The 20,728-nt window shown below is 39.9% G+C and overlaps 1 protein-coding gene across 2 annotated transcripts; it reads right to left on the bottom strand.

Moving 5' to 3' along the window:
- Positions 1-297: 297 nt before the first annotated feature.
- On the bottom strand, positions 298-6,963 carry mdh1aa (malate dehydrogenase 1Aa, NAD (soluble)). Of its 2 annotated transcripts, none has more exons than XM_060860662.1 (9): positions 6,895-6,963; positions 3,316-3,414; positions 2,976-3,072; positions 1,855-2,030; positions 1,475-1,597; positions 1,163-1,339; positions 957-1,070; positions 765-854; positions 298-646 (listed from the first exon to the last, which is right to left on the bottom strand). In XM_060860662.1, exons 1-9 carry the CDS (start codon positions 6,946-6,948, stop codon positions 524-526), a joined length of 1,053 nt encoding a protein of 350 aa, XP_060716645.1. In that variant the 5' UTR covers positions 6,949-6,963; the 3' UTR covers positions 298-523. The 2 variants fall into 2 exon arrangements, with proteins under 2 accessions (XP_060716645.1, XP_060716646.1); XM_060860663.1 differs by lacking the exon at positions 6,895-6,963 and adding an exon at positions 4,361-4,519.
- Between the last annotated feature and the right edge of the window lie 13,765 nt (positions 6,964-20,728).

Here is a 20,728-nt window from a genome sequence, read left to right as displayed (position 1 = left end):
CAGAGAACAAATTCCGAGTATGGGTCGCCGTACTAGCCGTATGTCACTTCACATTCACTTGAACATGCAGAATTGATTCTCTAAATAAATGTTGTGTTATAGCCACAAATTTATTTGTATTTAGCTGCTAGTTGATGTCTAGAACCTGGCAATAAAATTGATAGCATTATGAAGGTTGCTGTTGGCTATAAGGTTAATAACTTCACTACAGTTTAATCCAAAACTGCATGTCAAAAAAATAGATTATGATCAGTAACATAGATCTCCACTGAAAATCATGATGCCTGAGAGACCACCTTTGTTTAATACGTTCCTTTTATTGATAGTGCAGTTTCATTTTTTTTTGGATGGGGCAACAAATGTTTCCACCCATTACTCTGTTAACGTACTGGAATGAAATGGTACAGATGCTCCTCATGTGCTTATAGCTTATGGAATGTCACACTCTCTCACACTGACAAGTGGACATGGAGTTTTACAGTTTAGAAGAGTTTGGTTGCCATTCTGTGGTTAGATTATGTAGTCACGCAGACAGGAAGGACAGCGCTGTGTCTCGCTCCTCTATCAGTTCGGCCGCTGTGGCGTTCATCTTGCCGCGCGAGAAGTCGTTAATTGGCAGACTTTCCACCACCTGCCAGGTCTTGTTCTGTACAGAAGAGACAAAGGAAAGCAGGGAGGAAGAAAGAGAATGTTACCTATAATTTCTTCCCAACTTTGTTTAATGAGAAGCTAACTATTTAATAATTAACGAGGTGATGTCAGACCTTGATGTTGACAGGAAAGGAGAACATGAGGTCATCAGGAACGCCGTAAGAGTTCCCAGTGGAGTAAACTCCCATCGACACAAACTCACCCTGCAGAGAGAGGGAGAGAATGCTTGACGCCATGTTATGAAACACACACTACATTAGAAGGACAGGGCAGTAAGTCCATGTGTGTTTTCACTGAGGACATACATCAGGAGTGCCGAACCAGATGTCCCTCATGTGGTCACAGATGGCCTTTGCAGCGGACATGGCACTGGACAGCTTCCTGGCTTTGATCACGGCCGCACCACGCTGCTGCACTGTCTGGGAGTTAAGAGAGGAAAGAAAACCCGAAAAAAGTGAGCAGGTCCGTTCGCTCTAAAAGCTTCCGATGGAACTCGGTTAGTTGCACTTACGGAGATGAAGTCTCCCTTCAGCCAGCTGTCATCCTTCACGACGTCGTAGGCAGGCACCTCTTTGCCGTGTAGGTTGACTGTGGCATGGTGGACGTCGGGGTACTGTGTGGACGAATGGTTTCCCCAGATGATCACGTTCTTCACGTTGTCCGAGGACACGCCCACGCGCATCGCCACCTAACAATTACAGCAAGCAATGCTTCTGAGTCCTACTGAAACCTCTAAACACATCAAGGAGAAGAGGCTTCATAAAGAGCAAAAATTCTAGCCTTATAGCCCAGATATTTAAATCTTCTTAATAACTGAGAGAACCTGTGAGCGAGCCCTGTTATGATCCAGCCTGGTCAGGCAGGAGAAGTTCTCCTTTGGGATGGATGGTGCAGACTTGGAGGCAATCAGGCAATTGGTGTTGGCTGGGTTTCCCACCACCAGCACCTGAGTTCGGGGACAATAAGTAGTGTGTTATATTGACCTCACACCAGCATGAAAGCTCTTTTTGCTTAAACATACAATACACCACATTAAAGTGTGTATTGTGAAAGTCAACATCGAGTAGAACTTTGTTCTTTCTCTAGTTGTTAAACCAACAAAAAGAAAACACCTGGGATACTGATCTATTCACCACTGATAAACAGTCAGTCCAATTCTGATCAAAGTCCAGCCCCAACCCCCCAATCCTCCCCTGCACTCACCTTGACCGTCTTCTTGGCGTACTTGTCCAGAGCAGCTCCCTGCGTTTTGAAGATGGCCACGTTGGCCTTCAGCAGGTCCTTTCTCTCCATTCCCTCCTTCCTGGGCATGGAGCCCACCAAGATGGCGGCATCCAGGTCTTTAAAACCCACTTCTACCTTGTCGGTAGGGATCACCTCTGCAAGCATACATCCTCAGTGTAAATAAAGATCACAGAATTTACACAAGCTGCATTTTTGTGAAGCTTGTATCAGCATCAACTTCGCTACAACCTCCACAAAAGCATTCTTGTTCTTCATGTGTGCCGACAAAAATGACAATTAAAACTGTCCGAATGTTTAGAATATTATTCAGATATGCTTTTAAAAAAAATATGGTGATGCTACTGTGAGTATATTTTGCTCTCTCTGAGAGATTGTATGCAGTGCTGTATATAAATTAGGACAAAAGACCTTTTAGAAGATCATAATAAAGCCTTAAAACCAATAAGGAACAAACACCATCCAAAAGTGCTGCCTACACAGAGTCACTCAAAGACTCTGGATATGTGCAGTTATTAAAAATATATTCAGTATTTCAGTACATCATAAATTATTAACAGCCCCAGAATGGCCTTTAAGCTCATATTTGCCTTGAACTAGCTGATGGATCTGATTAGTGTTGACTGGGTCATGAATCAGAAACTCTGTTTATCAGAATGGACTTCAGTCCATGTGCTGAATCTTTACAATGCAACCCATACTTTGGACTCCTCCGCTTCAGCTCGCTGTTCTGATTGGTTCAGAGTAAACCAATAGGAGGCCAGATACATCACACACACCTCCAAGCAGCTCAGTTGGCTGTGCTGCTGAGTCATGCCTTTAGCGTGTTCAAGGATAATGAATTCATGATGTGAATGTTGGCTTGTATTTCAGTGAATCATGAATCAGATCCACACCGTTTCAGCAAATGAGTGGCGTGTGTAAGAAGGCTTCAATGTTCAAGGATAACACTGCATGTCAATCAATGACCCTGGATCTGAAACACTTCTTTAAATCCTGATCTACGATTCAGCTAGACCTAGGATTAGGAGAGAACAATGTGTGTGCTGCAAGTTGATTCATGATCAGTAGGTGTTGCCGACCTCTGAGCAGTGGGAGAGCGCAGTCCTGCAGCTCCATCACAACACCGTCCAGCACGGGCAGCATGGGCGGGATGTCCAAGAGCACCAAGATGATTGGCTGAGGCACAGAACACATGAAAAAATACAACCTTTTAGAGATTCCACAAAAATAAGACAAATACAACAAGCTAGTGCACTGGTCCTTATAATAAAACAATAATAACTTCAATAGACATAAATTTGGTATGTTTGCTCTCTGGCTAGTTGCAAATTATTATATCTATCTACACAATATAAAACTGAATTCACACTGAATTTACCGAAGACCTTCAGTTGTGGTTTTTTTATGCATTTTTCTTACCTGGTCCTTGCCGAACACATCTCCTTTGGCGATGCTGAAGAGCAAAGAGTAGGCGATCTGACCTGCGGCACCTGTCACCAGCACACGGATCGGTTCGGCCTAAAAGGAGAGGAAACACAAAACAGCAATAACAAAAACATGCACGCAAACCAGACACGAAAAATGATGGGTTGTGTAACAGCTCAAACAAGCAGAGCCAGACAAGAGGCCCTGGAACATAATGGTGCTAAAACTTTAGAAACCTTTGCACAAAAAAAACAGACGCAGCATTTCCTCTGCAGGTTTTGTGTCAGTGTTATTTATATTTGTAATCGATAACCAAACCCTCAGCATCAGTCAATGAGACCGAAGCTGCCTTCAAACCAAAATGCTGAAAACCTTTTATTTACACTCCTAAGAATAGTTTTGTGTGGAATTAAGTGAGAAAATTACATCAAATCTCCTTTATTTCATTCCTACACAGAGGACTGTATACTTTCTGTCCTGTATATTACATACTATATATTATTACACCCTGGAATTGACATATAACCTGATTCTAACGAACCAGAAAAGTTACGAAATCAAGAATTGGATGTTTGTTTGTTTATTTATTTAGTTATTTAATTGTGACGTTATGGCAAAACACACCGTGAACGTCTGCGCATGCGCATGACTCTGCAATCGCGGTAACGTTGCATCTTTAGCCGGTATGTTAATTAGAGGTGATACATAATATACGATATTTAACACTTTTCCGACTATCGTTGTTTTTTTTTCCGCGTCTCTGAATTACAAAGTTTATCCAAAGTCTTCCTTTGCTCCACCGCCTGCTTTTACACACGTTTAGCAGCTTTTTAACAAAAAAAAAAAAATCGAGCTAATGCTAACGAGCTAATGCTAACACGTTAATGACGTTATTATTTGGGTCGTACCATTCCGTCAAAAACGGACTTGAAACTTAAGAAAAAAAGTATTACGCTCTGATTAACACGTAGGAACAGTCGATTTACAACCAAACAGCGTAGAAAACCCGTGTTAAATAAAATACATATTAATCTCTCACCATATTTAAATGTTTCTTCGTGTTCAGATGTTAGTCTAAGACTTGCGCTCTCCCAACTCAGGACCAGACCAAGTCACCTCTGTTCATATGCCGAAATGTCAGTCAGTGCGTATTAAAGCTCTGCTGGGAAGTGTAGTTTTTTTCACCGGATGCTGCGTTGTGTCCTAACAACAAAAAAAACGACATATCCCAGAAATCCGTGCGCCACTCTCAGCGGTTCGTGTTTTCTTATTGGTTACGCCTACTCCAGCACCATATATGGAAGACATTTCCGGAAACAAAGCTAAAGGTTGAATTTTAAAATATGACTTTGGCTGAAGGACGTGTTTTTTTTTGTTTGTTTGTTTTTTTCCTTTCTTTTAAAGATAAACATTGCGGTATTGAAATCATTAACAATAAAGTAATAGTGACAAAAAATAAATATTAGTGTAATTCTAAGCCATGCAAATCATAGGTCAACATCAGGCCTGTAGGAAAACATCAGCACTCAGCATTGTGTGAACAATTAGACCTCATTTATGAGATATGATATTGATATTGGACAAGATGTTTGAAAATAACGTAAGAAAAAGCGTGTATATATATATATATATATATATATATATATATATATATATATATATATATATATATTTGGGTTACTCTCTCACCTCACTGTCCACACTAAACAATCATCATTCATTTCAAGACACTACTGTACTGGACACACTTTCCCAGTTTAAATGTAGAATAAAAACTCATCTCTTTAGTCAGGTGTACACATAATACATCCCATAATATTGTGCTCTATTACATCTGACCAAATGCACATTATCATCTAGCGCTTAATAATATTATGAACAGCAGCTACGTTAAATCCTCTCCACCGCTTCTCTCTTTCTACCCATCCCGAGTCATTCAGAAATTGTACCAGCTCTGAATGTCTTACGTGCCATGAAGATTTTGGACCTCCACTGAGATGAGGCCGAATCTGTGATGATCCTGAGTCATCTAGAGATGTTCCAGCTCCAGTTAGACTCTGCTATACTAAAGAGTATCCATGTAACTCCATGTGGTCTTTGAGGACAACAATCTCCTCATCAATACAACATTTATCAGACTGTATATTTATAATCACACCCTCCAGTGTCACCCACATGAGGATGAGGTTCCCCTTTGACTCTGGTTCCTCTCAAGGTTCCTTCCTTTACCATCTAAGGGAGTTTTTCCTCCCCACAGTCACCTGAGTCACCTCAGACTTGCTCATTGGAGATAAATACAAACACATTTAAATATCTCTAATATTAATCTTGAATTTTGTATTATATTAATCTCTATATTATTCTTTATAATAACCTTTTGTTCTATGCTTATGTTCTGTAAAGCTGCTCTGAGACGATGTCAATTGTAAAAAGCGCTATACAAATACATTTGAATTGAATTGAATTACTGTTTTTTCAGAGCCCAAGACACACCTGAGGCAGGTAATAAATAAAATTTAAAAAAAAAAAATAAAAAAAATTAAACTCTAACGATTCTTTAGCTTTTGTTAATCTAAAGTGTAGCCTGTTATCCAGAAACTATTTAAAAAACACTTGATAGTTAATTATTACTTTTATAAAAGTCGCTTGTGAATCAAATTAAGACATTAAACACCAATAGAAAACTAATTGAACCGGTACTGGTATTGAACCGGCTTATTGAAATAATCATGTGAACCATTACTTGGCTTATGAAATGTTTGTAGTGAAATTATTTTCACAGTTTTAGTTATTTTCAGCCACATCACGTGGCTGGTATATAATTAATTTGTCAGGTAATGTTAACTACAATAATGGCAATATTTTTTCATTAAGGTCCTAATAAAACTGTTTAATGTTGTAGTAGTGTACCGACTACCTGTGCCAAGAAAGAGGGGCAAGAACACACGCAACATGTAGGCCAAGGTTGCTTTTGCAGAACACCTGATTTGTTCCTTTAACAAGATGACCAGTCACACAATGCCCACACGAGGACATGATGTCTTTGAGAGTTTCTTTATAGATTCCCATAATAAAATTACAGCAAAACCGAGCTAGATGATTAACTGAAGCTATTGAAAATTGCGTAGGGGTCATAAACCCATAAAAGTTATGAATAGGTCAGAGTTTGTTGTGGCCGGTGGGATGGCCACGCCCCTGAGACCGGAGGTCGCTGTCCACGGTGCTGGACATCGCAGATATTGTTTTCATAATTACTGCAGTAAAGTGTGTGTAAACGCCTGGACCGGATCATTGCGGGTTGTTTTCCTGCTCTGGGTGCGTTGGTTACATTATGAATGAACCATTGTACAGAGATCATCTTCCCCAGTGCTGCAGAAATAAAAGCCACAGCCCACGCGCTAAGGTGTCATTTCAGTAGGATGGAAACAGCACCAGACTAAAACGAGTTGTTCAATGAAATGAAAATAACCAAACAAAGCAAAACAAAACAAGCCGATGTGGCATAAAATGCAACGTTTGTGGTTGTTTGCCATTTGATTTAGTGCTATAGATTTCCAATGAGAAGCGTTTTACCTGCGCGGAGGCAGCGCGCACCACCAAGTACATCGCGGTGAGAAGGGTGAGCATGGCGGCGTAAAGCCTGTCCGTTTCCCCCTGTGCTGTAAAGAGTGTGTGCCTGCAGCAGTAGCCCTCGGCCAGATGATGTTTCAGCCGTGGGAAAGACGCAGCTATTCCTAACGTTATAATGGATGAACAGCGTCAGCGCTCCTGACCGCAGTGCCTCCTCTACAGCGCCGCCGCGCGGTGATCCGGTTGCTCAATGCGTCTTTTGGAAGGATTAAAATAACTCCGTGATCGGGCTAAATTAAAACCACAGGCTTAAGATGAGGAGCCACTGATAAATGTTTGCCCCTTGAACCAATTTGTTCCACCTTAAATAATGCCGCAGTGAAGAGGCATCATTTATTTGAGGGCAAACTGAGGTGGAAGTCTCACTTGGCCATATATTCTCACACATCAGAGAGACTGACAACGAACAGTCTTACCTATTACTAATTACAAGAGCACATTATATTAACTAATAATCAGCAATCTAATAAATAATACGTTACCTTACGGGGAGATGACGTCACTGCACCATCATTTAAAGTGGAACCGAAATATAAAACGAAATTCAACTTGCTTTGCGTTTTTCTGGCTCAGTTTAGTAGATATTATAATGAAAATGAAGTCTGTCAGTTTTTCTTTTGCTTTTATATGTCAGAACTTTAACCGGTTATGACGTTGTATGTCACACATTTTATTTATAAATGTGTATTCTTTACCTGGAATGTGCCAATCAATGTTAGAGAAGTGGTCCAGTCCATATGGTCAAATTATGTAACTTAAAACATTTTTAAAAGTACAATGCATTCATATTTCCACTTAAAATGTCATCTGACGTACAAATGTCCGTTTAGATTACAACCAGAGTGGCATGAAAATGTAGAGTATTACTTTTTGTTAAAGAAAGTGTACAACAAAGTGTTTTCTCATTAGAGTTATACAAATAGTCTATTGTGTTTTAAGATTGAGATTTTAATATAGCTTGTACCTGTCTAGATTATCACACATTTAAATAATAACAACAAAAACCTGACCTTTACCGGCATAATTCAAACATTAATGTCAATATTGCACATGCACATAAATACAAACGGTATTGCACATCACATCTTCTATTTATATTATACTTGTTTTATTATACACTCAGGTTTCTACATTTCTTATATATTCTGAATGAACGAATGAACGAGAAAACAATGCTTTTCCTCCACCACAGGAAACAAGCACATATTTTAATGTGCCCTAATAACTGAAGAAGAAGCAGAGAGTGAGATCGAGAGGTGTGTGATATCTTTTTGGACGCTAGGTGGCGCCAAAACGTTGCCTGAATTTTGATTAAATATAACGGTCGGGCTTTGTGCTTACTTAAAATACAAAAGTGTGTAGTTTGACTTCATACAACCGCCCTACTGAATTCTCAAATCTGATTGGTCAAATATTAGAATAATTTATAAAATAACAGCAGCTCTAAAAATCTGATTCTCTTCTCTTCTGTTTTATTGTTCTAATAATAATAATAATAATAATAATAATAATAATAATAATAATAATAATAATAATAATCTATTTTGTTAATAATTTCTTCTTTATTCCTTCTATTCTATTCTATTCTATTCTATTCTATTCTATTCTATTCTATCGGATTGTGTAGTGTTTTACTATTATTTTCTTCTTCTATAATTTTGTGTACTTGTAATTACTGCCAGTTGAAAATCTATTCTATTCTGTTTTATTCTTCCACACAGGCTGCTCAGATCTCTTTGTTCAGTCTCTTATCATTTCTAGACTGGATTACTGCAACGCACTGCTGGCAGGTCTACCTATGAACGCAATCCGTCCTCTGCAAATGATCCAAAATGCAGCTGCACGGCTTGTTTTCAACCTGCCAAAGTTCTCCACACCACCCCGCTGCTGCGATCCCTCCACTGGCGTCCTGTAGCTGCACGCATCAGATTCAAAACACTGATGCTGGCCTACAAAGCCAAAAACAGACCAGCTCCCTCTTACCTCAAAGCCCTCATCACTCCTCGCACTGCACCCCGCACCCTCCGATCTACCACCACTGCTCGACTGGTCCCACCATCTCTCAGGGTAAGAGGCAAGTATACTACAAGACTCTTCTCTGTTCTGGCACCAAGGTGGTGGAATGAACTTCCCCTAGAGGTCCGGACAGCTGAGTCACTGGATATTTTCAAATGGTGGTTGAAGACCTACTTATTCAGGAAACACTTCAACTAGCACTTCTTTCCTTATCTTCTGCAATTGTTTTAAAAAAAAATAAAATAAAATAAAATAAAAACTTTGAAACTTTTTTCATTATAACTTTGAACAATGTTTTAAACTCATGGTATCTTAAGTATGTAACCAAGTGAACCAGCATTAATGTAACCAATGTTAGAGATTTAAGCACTTATGTACGTTGCTCTGGATAAGGGAGTCTGTCACATGCTGTAAATGTAAATGTAAATGTATTCTATTGTGATATGTTTTGCTGTTATTCACTTCAGTTCTATAACATTGTGTACTAGTTGTGTAACATTGTGTACATGAAGATTTCTCTTCTCTTCTCTTCTCTTCTCTTCTCTTCTCTTCTCTTCTCTTCTCTTCTCTTCTCTTCTCCTCATGCCAACACAAACTCTCCATGTCCTTGGTTTTCACATATGCAGGTAACATGGTTTTCAGTATGCAGTTCAAAAGTGCAGGTGAAAACTGAGTAAACTTGCCGATGCATAAATGAATCCATTGACGACTTCCTGTTTGGCATCATGCACAAAGAAAATGTGCCTCATTTAACAGCCTCAAGCTGCACAGGCCCTAACCTGAAAACACACACAAACACACACACACACACACACACACACACACACACACACACACACACACACACACACACAGACACACACTCAGATACACCCTCTTCAGTGTTCGAACATTTAAATATTCTGTACATGTACATGCACACATTTACAAACATAAAAGATATATACAGGAGACACACAGACACACATACACACACAATTTCAGTCATCTGTTCCTCTTGTCTGATACGACAACATGAGGCGTGTGTGTACGCTGTACAACAAACAATAATGACTGACAGCTATGAGCAGCAGGTATGTGCATTCATTCAGTACAAATAGTACAGACTGTGGCTCAGTTTAAGATGCTATTTTGTCACCTAGATAAGAAAACCACAATGCAGAATAGTGCAACTCTGTCAAGACTGAAAAAAAAATTCTTTTAAATAATTCTTCATATATTTTTATTATTTTGTTTGTTTTGGCAAAACTCTCTCTCTCTCTCTCTCTCTCTCTCTCTCTCTCATGCTGTCAATCACAAAAGACCCTAGAGGAAATGGAAAAAAAATGTGTGTGCTTTGCGTATATGAGTGTGTGTGTTTTGTGTGGTACAGGTAAGTGGGTAAGAGCGAGAGTTTCCTGTCTGCTCTCAGCAATTACACTGCCAGTGACAGGAGCTGTCAGTGTGCGGATTAGCGGAGCGAGGCATGCTGGGAATGTAGTCTTAATAGGTAGTTTAGCATCAGCTCAGCATCGTGCTTTTATCACTCTAAATCCTGCAGCATGCAGCAGTCAGCGAAGAACATACAGAAGAGACGTGCTGTGAACGCTGATGAACACGAGTGTGAGTAAAACATAAAACACAAGCTTTATGAACATGAGCGTTAGACTACATAGTGAAGAGCTTTGCATTGCTAGATAGATAGATAGATAGATAGATAGATAGATAGATAGATAGATAGATAGATAGATAGATAGATAGATAGATAGACAACATAACAGACAGCATTTTCACTGCTTACTTTAGAGACCCACAGGAGGACAGAGGTGCACTGTGGGTATTTTCTCCTTGACACACACTTGAACCGTGAGCCAGTGATCTGCTCTCTGATTGGTGGCTTTCCCTTCCGGGTGCTCTGCATGTGTGAGCAGGAGGTCGTGCGAGCTCTGTACCCATGGTTTCAGACGGGACTCGTCACACATACACAATGAACAAACATAACAATAACATTACATTACATTACAGCACACAGCAAGTACAGCACCATCCCGGAGAAGCGGCTCACTGTCACACACACGGTTTAACTGCCTCATATATGAACACACACAAGCTCAGACAGTTCGTCAGCTGTAGCATGGGAGAAAAATCCCTTTATGTTCAATGGCTTGAGGGCCTTTCTGTGGAAATTGCATCATTGTATGATTTTCTTTCTGGTTATACCAAAACAATCATTAAAATTTTTTTAACTCTACTTAAACACTGATGTTCTTTATAACCTTTCATCAGTGTTTCTGTTTTTCACTGGAATACTATAGGCAATAAAAAATAAATCTTTAACGTAAACCATGATATCAAACCCATTTCTGCTCTCTGAGATGCTCCAAGTGTTTGTTCATAAGCAGCTAAATCTGAAGGTGTTTATTTCATCCACTAAAATTCAGTGAAAGATCATCAACACAGGCAGCAAAAATGTACATGAACTCAATGATTTTTTTCACATATCTCTTACTGTTTACCCGTTTGGTCACAAGATGGTGTTACATCTCTGAAACCACTTCAATCACTTACAATACAAACGAACTGTAAAAATTCTGGATAAAAAAATCAAACATTTCTCATTATTTTCCAATATTACAAAAATATAGATTACTCAGCTGGGAAAACATGGTAAAATTCTCAAATCTATGTCTTGTTTATAAAATTATTCATGGTTTATCATCCCCCCCCCCCCCCAATCAGTTTGTCAACATCCGAACAGCTGATCATCGTAGAACCAGAGGTGCAGTGAGGGGAGATTGTATCATTCCCTTTAGGAAAAGTGTATTTGGCAAAACCGCTTTTTCTGTTCAAGCTGCTACTGAGTGGAACCTTAAACCCCTATAAACATCAGAAACCTGAAGACGTATAGTACATTTAAGATCCAGTTAAAGAAGTGGTTCGTTATTAACCAGAGCTGTCAACATTAGCTTAGTTTTTGACCTGCTCGTGTTGCCCCTGATGGTTTTTTGTTTATTGTGTGTGTGTGTTCATATATTTGTCTGATGTTTGTTTGATTGCTGGCGTCTTGTGTTTCTAATTTACATCATAGCTAATACTTTCAGTAGTACTTTTATTAAATGTATTGTAGCTTTATTGTTATTTCAATATGTACTTTTATTTACTTTTAGCTTTTTTAGGGTGACTATTACCATCTGTCTAGGGACTACAGGTGAAAAATAGCCCTCTGGCTAACTCTGGCATATTGACAGAAATGTTTATTAATATGCATTGTCCCTGTAATAAATAAACAACAATCAATAAACAATAAACAAACAGAGGGAAAAAAACACACGTCACACACCGAACTACAACAGACTCGCAACTGGTGATAAAATCATTTGTTTGTTTACTGTTTACAACTTGTCACTCGCCACGGAGTCACATGGTGTAAAGAAACATCTTTTGAATTTTTTGAATAGTTTGCTAATTCTTTCCAAATGGTCATTTAATAACAATGTCACAGTGAACAATAATCTCTGTGTTCAGTGTTCTGTTTTGAACGTAAAAGAAACACACCCAATCCATTGGGATTTAATGAACAGATATTAACTAATGTGTGTGTGTAAAACCTGGATTATTTCCAAGCACAAAGCAATACAACTGAACACAACAGCAGCAGAAATATAATTGGTTTGTTTTTAGAGTTTAAATGTTGGCATCGCTTGAGCTCCGAGAAAAATCTGTGAGCTGAAGACCAAGAGAGAAAAATTGGCTGTTCTGTCTAGGTAGGAGGGGCTTACTTACACTCTCTCCTGTCAATCACAGAGAAAGAAGCCAATCGTGGATGTCTGTGAGCGCATGTACAGTATGTGGAAGAGGGTTGATGGCTGTGATGCAGCATGAGCAGCATGTTGTAAAGAACATGTTAGCCTTCACACTGCACAGCTAGTAGCTGCCTGGTGGATGGGAATAGGTGAAAACCAATACATTTATAGAGTTAATAAATAAATAACCTTATAAATTTACTTTATGTGTAAAATATCATCTGTGGGTCTTCTGGTAGCAAAGTACCTAAGGTTCCTGAAGGTTCCTGAAAATGTTCCTGGTTTCTTGAAAAGCTTTCTGTTACACCTTTTGCATGAATCCTCAGTTATCTAAAGCACTGATTACTTACTAAGTGCTGAGGAAATACTAAAAATAACAAAACACAGGACCTTAAACTAGGCCATGAATCACGTTCCATAAAACACTCAAACAGAAGAAACATCCAGCTTCCAGAATAATGGTAGAATAAACTTTATTTGTCAAATGAACCACAAATTCCAGAGTTTTACATTGTGGAAATTTAGATTTGGAATTTCTGGTAAGAAAACACTGTGTATTAGGGACAAACTGAGGAACCATTAAAGGTTCTACATGCTAATGTTTTCAGCTGGATAGAGGAGATGGAGGGTCTGTTGGGGGTCAAGGGAAAGCTTGTGGGAAAGGGAAAGTTTTTTCTACATTCGCATATCATCACACAGGCAACCTAAATATTACAAACTGCCATTTTAATGGATGTCATGAGTAGTGAGGTGGGACTGTTGCTATGGTAAAAAACAAGGTCTATCAGCAAGCCCCAGACGTCATCATTTCTTGGTCCAAGACCAGCAGCTGAGACCTGGCTCAATCACGGTGAAAGAGCTTGGAGAGATTCCACATCAGGCAGCAGCACTGGCACCTTGTTGGTGGAAAAGGATTAACATTGTCACAAACACACCCCTGCATGGTATGAGAATGTAAACACACTCACTCACTCACTCACTCACACACACACACACACGCGCACATACACACACACACACACACACACACACGGCGCCGCTGTGTCCCTGCAAGAGGATGAATGTAAATCCTGAGTCACTGAGTGACTATGATGTGCTTTGTTACTCCTTGTAAGCTTTTTCCTTTTTCTCTCTCACGCTTCACTCTTTCTTTGCAGAAAGACATACAGAGTGAGAGAGAGAAAGAGAGAGAGAGAGAGAGAGAAAAACTGACAGACAGAGACACATGGAGTGAGAGAGACATTTAGCAAGAAAGAGAGACAGAGAGTATAAATGAGAGTGAGACAGGGCTGTAACACTAGAAGGGAAATTAGTGTGCCGCAAATTGGGCATTGACGTCCCTTTTTCTTTAGACCCGCTGGAGCATTGAAGCAATCAGTTCAAGAACAAGTGTCTCACACACACACACACACACACACACACACACACACACACACACATACACACACAATGAGCTTAGAGACCATACACAACTTTCATGCAGAGTTACTCGAGTTACATGTAGCGCTCCACCAACTGACTCTTATATACTCCACGCTCTTTATGATTCTCTTTACAACACTTTATAACGCTCGTTCATTCCTCACATTCTAACCTGATTTATTCTGTCCTACTCAGCAAAGCTGGCAGGGGTAAGAAGCGAAAAATGCACAGCTCTTACTCCACTTGGCTACACACTCCATGCTATCGTAGTTCTATAACAACACCGCATGCCAGCCTGGGGTGGATTTGCCAAGCGCTCAAATATACCGTTGTTTATCTGCCAACAGACTCGAAGCGTATCGCTCCATGTTTCAACGAGAAACCTCTTCAGGCAAAATACATCCACCCTTTAGCTTTTTGCTTCCACAAAACAGAGAAAGATTACACTTTTCAATAAAACTATAGACCTAATTAAGTATAATAATAATGTTTAATCGACAGGCAAAGAAACAGCTACAGTTTGTGGAAATAAATAAACCTATATTTATGCTGTAGCTACAACAGTCAGAGTGGAGAAGCAATAAATCGAACCCTACAAGGAATTTGACAATTTATGTCAAATATGAATTAATTTCAGACGAGGACTTATTACTCTCCTAACAAACCGCTAACATGTCTGCCTGCTAAAAACAGAGGAATTTTGGCACAAAATTCAATCACATAGTTCATGACTTGTGGCCGCAGGGTGTCAACTGCTTTATAAACCGAGTGTTCAAATTAACATGCAATTTTTTACATTTTCAAAGGATTAAAAACTGAACACACGCACACACACACACACACACACACACACACACACACACACACACACACACACACAGAAATCATCCAATAGACCAATAATTAATAACTTGATGAATATGCGTTGTCTGAATCATTTTAGTTTGCATCGGTCTAGAAGCCTTGTGTAAGTACAATTTTATTTCACTGACTATTAAAATGATTACACATGCAGTGGCTCTTAATCTTAATCACTGGCTCTTGATCCACTCCTGCAGGTGATCAAATGGATGGAAGGTGGATTGAAAAAAGTCATGATTTCATCAATTTAATAAACTACATTTGTAAAACTAACTAACTAACAAATAAATATATAGTTATTTGTCAAATGGTAATTTTCCAACTTCTATATACAGTAATCCTTGCATTAATGCAGTTACTAGTTCAGTCTGCAGTACCGACTATTACCACCTGTGGCCGCCAAAGTGCTATAGCGATTTGCCGACTCCTTAATTCTTTGATTCATACAGTTACAAAATTCTTCAAACACCACAGAAGCGAATTCATTTATTCTGCCAATCTTTTCCCTGTGTCTTCCAACTGTAATGCCGGACCCAATTATTTTTCTAATATATTACACCCTAAAGTTTGTTATCCCTCTTATTTTCTCCATAAATACTTTATAAATTCTGCTATGCCACAGCAATCTTCCAGTCTTTTATTCATTCCAAAATAATATGCATTTTTTATTCAGGTATAGAGGAAAAAATGTTTCTTTTGGTTCTGTTTCTGCTCCTCTGTTTATTTGAATTATGTGACACATTCACCATATAAATGCCTGTGATGGAGCTGTTACTATAGAAACGATAATATAGTAAATTGAATGCATTAATACAAACAGAGGTTTGTTAGGTTAAATTACTTTCTGACCAATCAGAATTGAGAAAGTGCTGTAGTATGAAATATGTATGTATATATATATATGTATGTAACATATACGTATGTTTTTTAGATTAACCCAATGTGTGTGTGTGTTTGTGTGTATGTGTATTTCTTTTGGGCACACCTCACTAATTAAAAAGTGTGTGTTGTCAGAGAGCAGATCGGCAGCGTGAAATCATCTAAGCTGTGTGTGTGTGTGTGTGTGTGTATCTGTGTGGGGAAAAAAGAAAGTAATGGAGTGACAGAAAGAACCAGAGTGCAATAAAAAAGAACGTATTCATGAATATAGACTGTTATTGTGGCTTTATAACAAGCCCCTTGCCGTCGCTCTGTGATATCGATCCTGAAGTCCTCAGACAGACAGAAAGAGACAGACGAACACTAAGAGACAGACAGACAACAGCAGACAGACACCGTTGGAAAAGAAAGAAAGATCCAGAGAGAGAGAGACTGAGAGACTGTAATCAGCCTGAGCTGGGATGCTTGTTCTCTTTGTTGCCTCAGCTAGCCGAATGCTAAGCCTATTTTCTGCTTAGCGCTGACGCTATTACAGAAATGTTATTGGGACTCACCCCATGCTGCTGCTCTCTACCCCTGACTGCTAAAGCAGTTAGATACACACACACGCACACACATACACACACACACACCACTAATTAATGTGTGAGGCCCACATTTGAATCCCATACTATACTCATGATTATTATTAACCCTGTCAGACAAATTGTATAAAGATTGTTTTTAAAGTCTTTGCTTCTTTTCTATGGAGTCAATCCTTCACCGGAGGAGACATTCATCAACATATGTGACTTGTACTGTGACAAATCTCCGTCTGTTACCCCAGAATATTACCCAGTGAGCTCCAACTGACCAAATGATCCGTCATCGGCTTTGGACAAAGACATAAAATATGTCCATTTATTTTCACTGGCTTATATTCAATGATACAAAGCACCATTATTGGTTCATATAAACTTAACCCGTATCCTAAATATGTCCTGATGTTGGTCAATGATCGATGTCATCCATAATAAGTGAATTTTGGTACATGGTTCTTGGTATTATTGATACTACAGTATATACGCTACGGCCACTTTAATAGGAACATCTGCACAACTTCATATTTTTAAGAATCAGTTTTGTCCAGATCCTGTGCCCTAGCCTTAAATTCCTCTTCTTGGCTGACAGTAGTAGAATCCGGTCCTCCTCAGGGTTTGACATGACCTGAAATGCTTTTTTGCTCACCTCCTCTGTAAAGAGTGGTTAATTCAGTTCCTGTCATGGTTCTTATCATTCTCCTCTCGTCATTCTCCTCTGAGCTCAAGATGTTTCTGCCTCCAGAAAGTTTTTGTAACCCCATTTGAAAATGTCCATTGTATGGAACCCAGTGACCAGTTCGGCCATCTTTTCTGGGTCCTCATGAAGCGCATTTAATAAATTCACTTCACAAGCAGCCGCAGTATGTAATGTTTTCAGTCCCTTGCTGTATGAAAAATGCAGCTCCAGTAAATCCATTGTGTTGCTGAAGCTACAAATGCCCTGTACAGTCTTTAAAAATGACAAACATCAACTTTAGCCATCTTTGTATTCACTTTGATGTTATTTTGATGTCAGACCCGCTGGTGTATGCAAACCCAGCCACAGAAATCTCTACAGAGAGATGGCGTGAGTTTCCTGGGGCAGGTGGGTGCTGGCGGGAAGCGGCCTGGTGCTCCCCAGGTCCACGGGTTGCGTCCCATTACCACCTGGCCTTCCTCAACGTGTGAGCAAGCGTACCTTCTCAAGCCCTCCACCCTCAGAAGATATCCAGACGCTTCTGATCGCCCACTGGCTGACTTCCACAAATGGGAATTTGGGATTTTCTTTTGTTTTGGCAGAAGGTCGCAGGAGTGGGTGCTTGGCCACTGAAGCATGACCGCAAGTGTCCAAGTGTAATTTTAAGTCAGAAGGACAAGCTATTGTGTTCAAACCTTGGTTCAAAGATGCAGAGAACTTTGACTGGTGGGTAGGTCGGGAAAGAAATCAAACTGATAATGACACGTTCTGTACTTTTGAAAAATTCTGAAACGGATGAGGTGCGGGAACCCGTCACACACTGACTCAAGCTACACACTTCACACACTACACCCACACTAGGGAAGATCACAAAGATAGCAACAGTTCCAGTCCAGTCGCCCTGAAAGTGGCGCTGCGGTGAGCCCAAATTGAAAGGGTGGGACTGGAGCCACGGAGCATGAAAGAGGATAAAGAACGAAGGGAGCGAGGGAGAGAAAGCATGAAAGAGCGACGGGACCAGGGGCGGGTGACGCCCTGAAAGGACCCCATCCTGCCCACTTAAGGAAGATGAGAGACGAAGGAGAGAGCAGGGGGGCTAAGAAAAAAGAACAGAGAGCAACATATTATGAACACTCCGTCGACCACTTTAAAGTTGACAAAAGCAGGGAGCAAAAGAAGAGCATGGGGGGAGGGAGAGGTGAAGAGATAGAGGGATAGAGAAAAGCAGGAGAGGAGCAGGGGGAGGACACTGACGTTTCACCCACCCATTTAATTAGCCACTGAGGATAAATTGACTGGATCTGTGTGCGTGAGTGCGTCTGTGTGTGTGTGTGTGTGTGTGTGTGTGTGTGTGTGTTTTGTAGTCCCCCAGTGTTGAAGCATTTTCCTGTTTATAATTCTTAAATTGTTCTTAAGCAGAGTGGAATTAGATTAACACCATGATTAAGGTGCTGCGCCTGTGGGTTGAGCACCGGCTTCTAAATAAAACATCCTGTTTCTAATTAACGATAAGAGCGGATCGATAGCTTTATCTAGATCAAGATTCGATTCGATCTGGATGGATCTGTCAGACTGTAGCCTTTTAACTGGTAAGGATTCCCTATATTAAACAAAATAAGGTAAGCGATATGAGTGCAGAAATGCAAACGAACTAAAACACATCTTGTATCTACTTGAAGAATGAACAGATCCAGTCAGCTCACGATCAGCTCTCAGCACAGAGAGAAGGAGTTTCGGAAGATCTCAGATAAGCCCCAAACTGTCCATCTTTAAATCCTGACATACTGTACAACAGACAATAAGGCAAAAGTTTATCCTTGCTGTTTACTGCCTACATGTCTTCTGGATCCTTTAAACAAATTTGATATCTAATATGCCATTTAGTGGGAAGTATGTGCACCCCTGACATCACACCTGACTCATATGTGGTCAGTTCTTAAACTGTGCCCACAATGTTCAGAAGCACACAATGTTCTAGAATGTCTCTGTACGCTGTAGCTTGACATTTTCTATTCACTAATGCATGACAATGCTCCTGTGCACAAAGCCCCAGAGCTCCATGAAGACATGGGGTGGAGGATAAGAACACAGAGCCTGCATGGAGCCTGCACAGAGCCCTGACTCTGAACACATTTAGGACGAACATTAAGTTGCATTTGTAAATAAAATGCGCTAAACAAAGTGGCCTTGTCTAGCCTTAAGGATTGCTGTTGTATCTTGAGGCATATATAATCATTTAGGCAAGAATAATAAAATAATATTAATCCAACTCTGAGATCATTTTGGTGACTCTGTGCTGAACTAGAACTGTAATATCCTGATATACAGGAGTGTGTGTTTGTGTTTAATGTTTGTTGTGTGTGTGTGTTGTGTATGTGAATGGCTTGGCTCTCTGCAGACCTCAGGCTTTGTTTATGCTTGGCCACCGTTAATCCTGCACTTCTCTCCTGTTGCCTGGACCTGCCAATCAAAGCCCTGACAGCACCACCCAAAGGCTTCTGGGAGATCGGCTTTCACTCTTGCAGAGGCACGCATGGCAAACAGAGAACTCAACACACTTTATATATATATATATATATACACAAGTGCCCACGCTCCAAAGACATCGGGTAAAGCACACAACAACGTAAAGTCCACGTGTGAACTGATATGGTTTCAAAGCTTGATAAAATAAAGTGCTGAGTGTCTTCAGACTTACAGCCAATGAGGAATATATAGAGACAACAAAAAACTGGAGGTTGTAAAGGATCGTCTTGACTACTATCAGGTTGGTTTACATAGAATTTACAGAGACATGGAACAGGAGAGTTCCGGTCTGCCTTTTATGATGACTCATAGTCTCTGGATGAAGTCTAGAGTAAGTAAAATCTAGACAAATGTGTAGTGGCTAATGTCTGCCAAGCTTAGTGAACTCGTTGCAAGATTTGATGACTTAATTTCAAAAAAAGTCTAGCTACAAATTACTACACAATACCAGTGACTTTCTGACCAGAAGCTACTGAATTAGTAAGTCACTGAATATGCACATTAATGTATGACATCAACTGCTGGTGCTGTGGAAATCCTCTGATCCTCTGAACCCCGATCCATAGATTGTTAATCAGAGGAGACTGCTGATCAGCGGAACATGGTTCAAGTCCCAGCACTGCCAAACTGACAGTATTGGGCCCTTGAGCAAGGCATTTAAACCTCCCAGCTCCAGCAGTGCTACTGTATATCATGGCCGGCGCTGTGCTCTGACATTAAGTTGAATATGTGAAGTAAGAATTTCACTGTGCTGTAATGTATATGTGACAAACAAATGCTTCTGCTTCTGCTTCTTCATCTAACTCCACAGCAATACTGAAGAGTCACAATCATCAACCATATTTGGGGCAAATGACATTTTATATCATAAAGTGTGTAGCATGAAAAAACTGTACCATTCACTCGTTTCTAAATCCTGATTAGCATTATTTACCTTCAGATGCTGCACATGAGCATGAAACATTTATTTACCGCAACTGGAGTAAATCAATAATGTTTTTATGCCAAATGACATTCATTCATTATTCAAATCT

Source organism: Tachysurus vachellii, chromosome 24 (assembly GCF_030014155.1).
Source record: "Tachysurus vachellii isolate PV-2020 chromosome 24, HZAU_Pvac_v1, whole genome shotgun sequence".
Taxonomy (NCBI): Eukaryota; Metazoa; Chordata; class Actinopteri; order Siluriformes; family Bagridae; genus Tachysurus; species Tachysurus vachellii.
The sequence above is the reverse complement of the archived record's forward strand: the minus strand, read 5'-3'. Positions and strand labels throughout refer to the sequence as shown.

Coding starts and splice junctions, on each gene's coding strand:
- mdh1aa (XM_060860662.1), bottom strand. CDS start 6,948: ATGCTCACCCTTCTCACCGCGATGTACTTGGTGGTGCGCGCTGCCTCC. Junction 3,415..6,894: donor TGCGCGCTGCCTCCGCGCAG/GTAAAACGCTTC, acceptor CTCTCCTTTTAG/GCCGAACCGATCCGTGTGCT. Junction 1,340..1,474: donor ATAACAGGGCTCGCTCACAG/GTTCTCTCAGTT, acceptor TGTAATTGTTAG/GTGGCGATGCGCGTGGGCGT.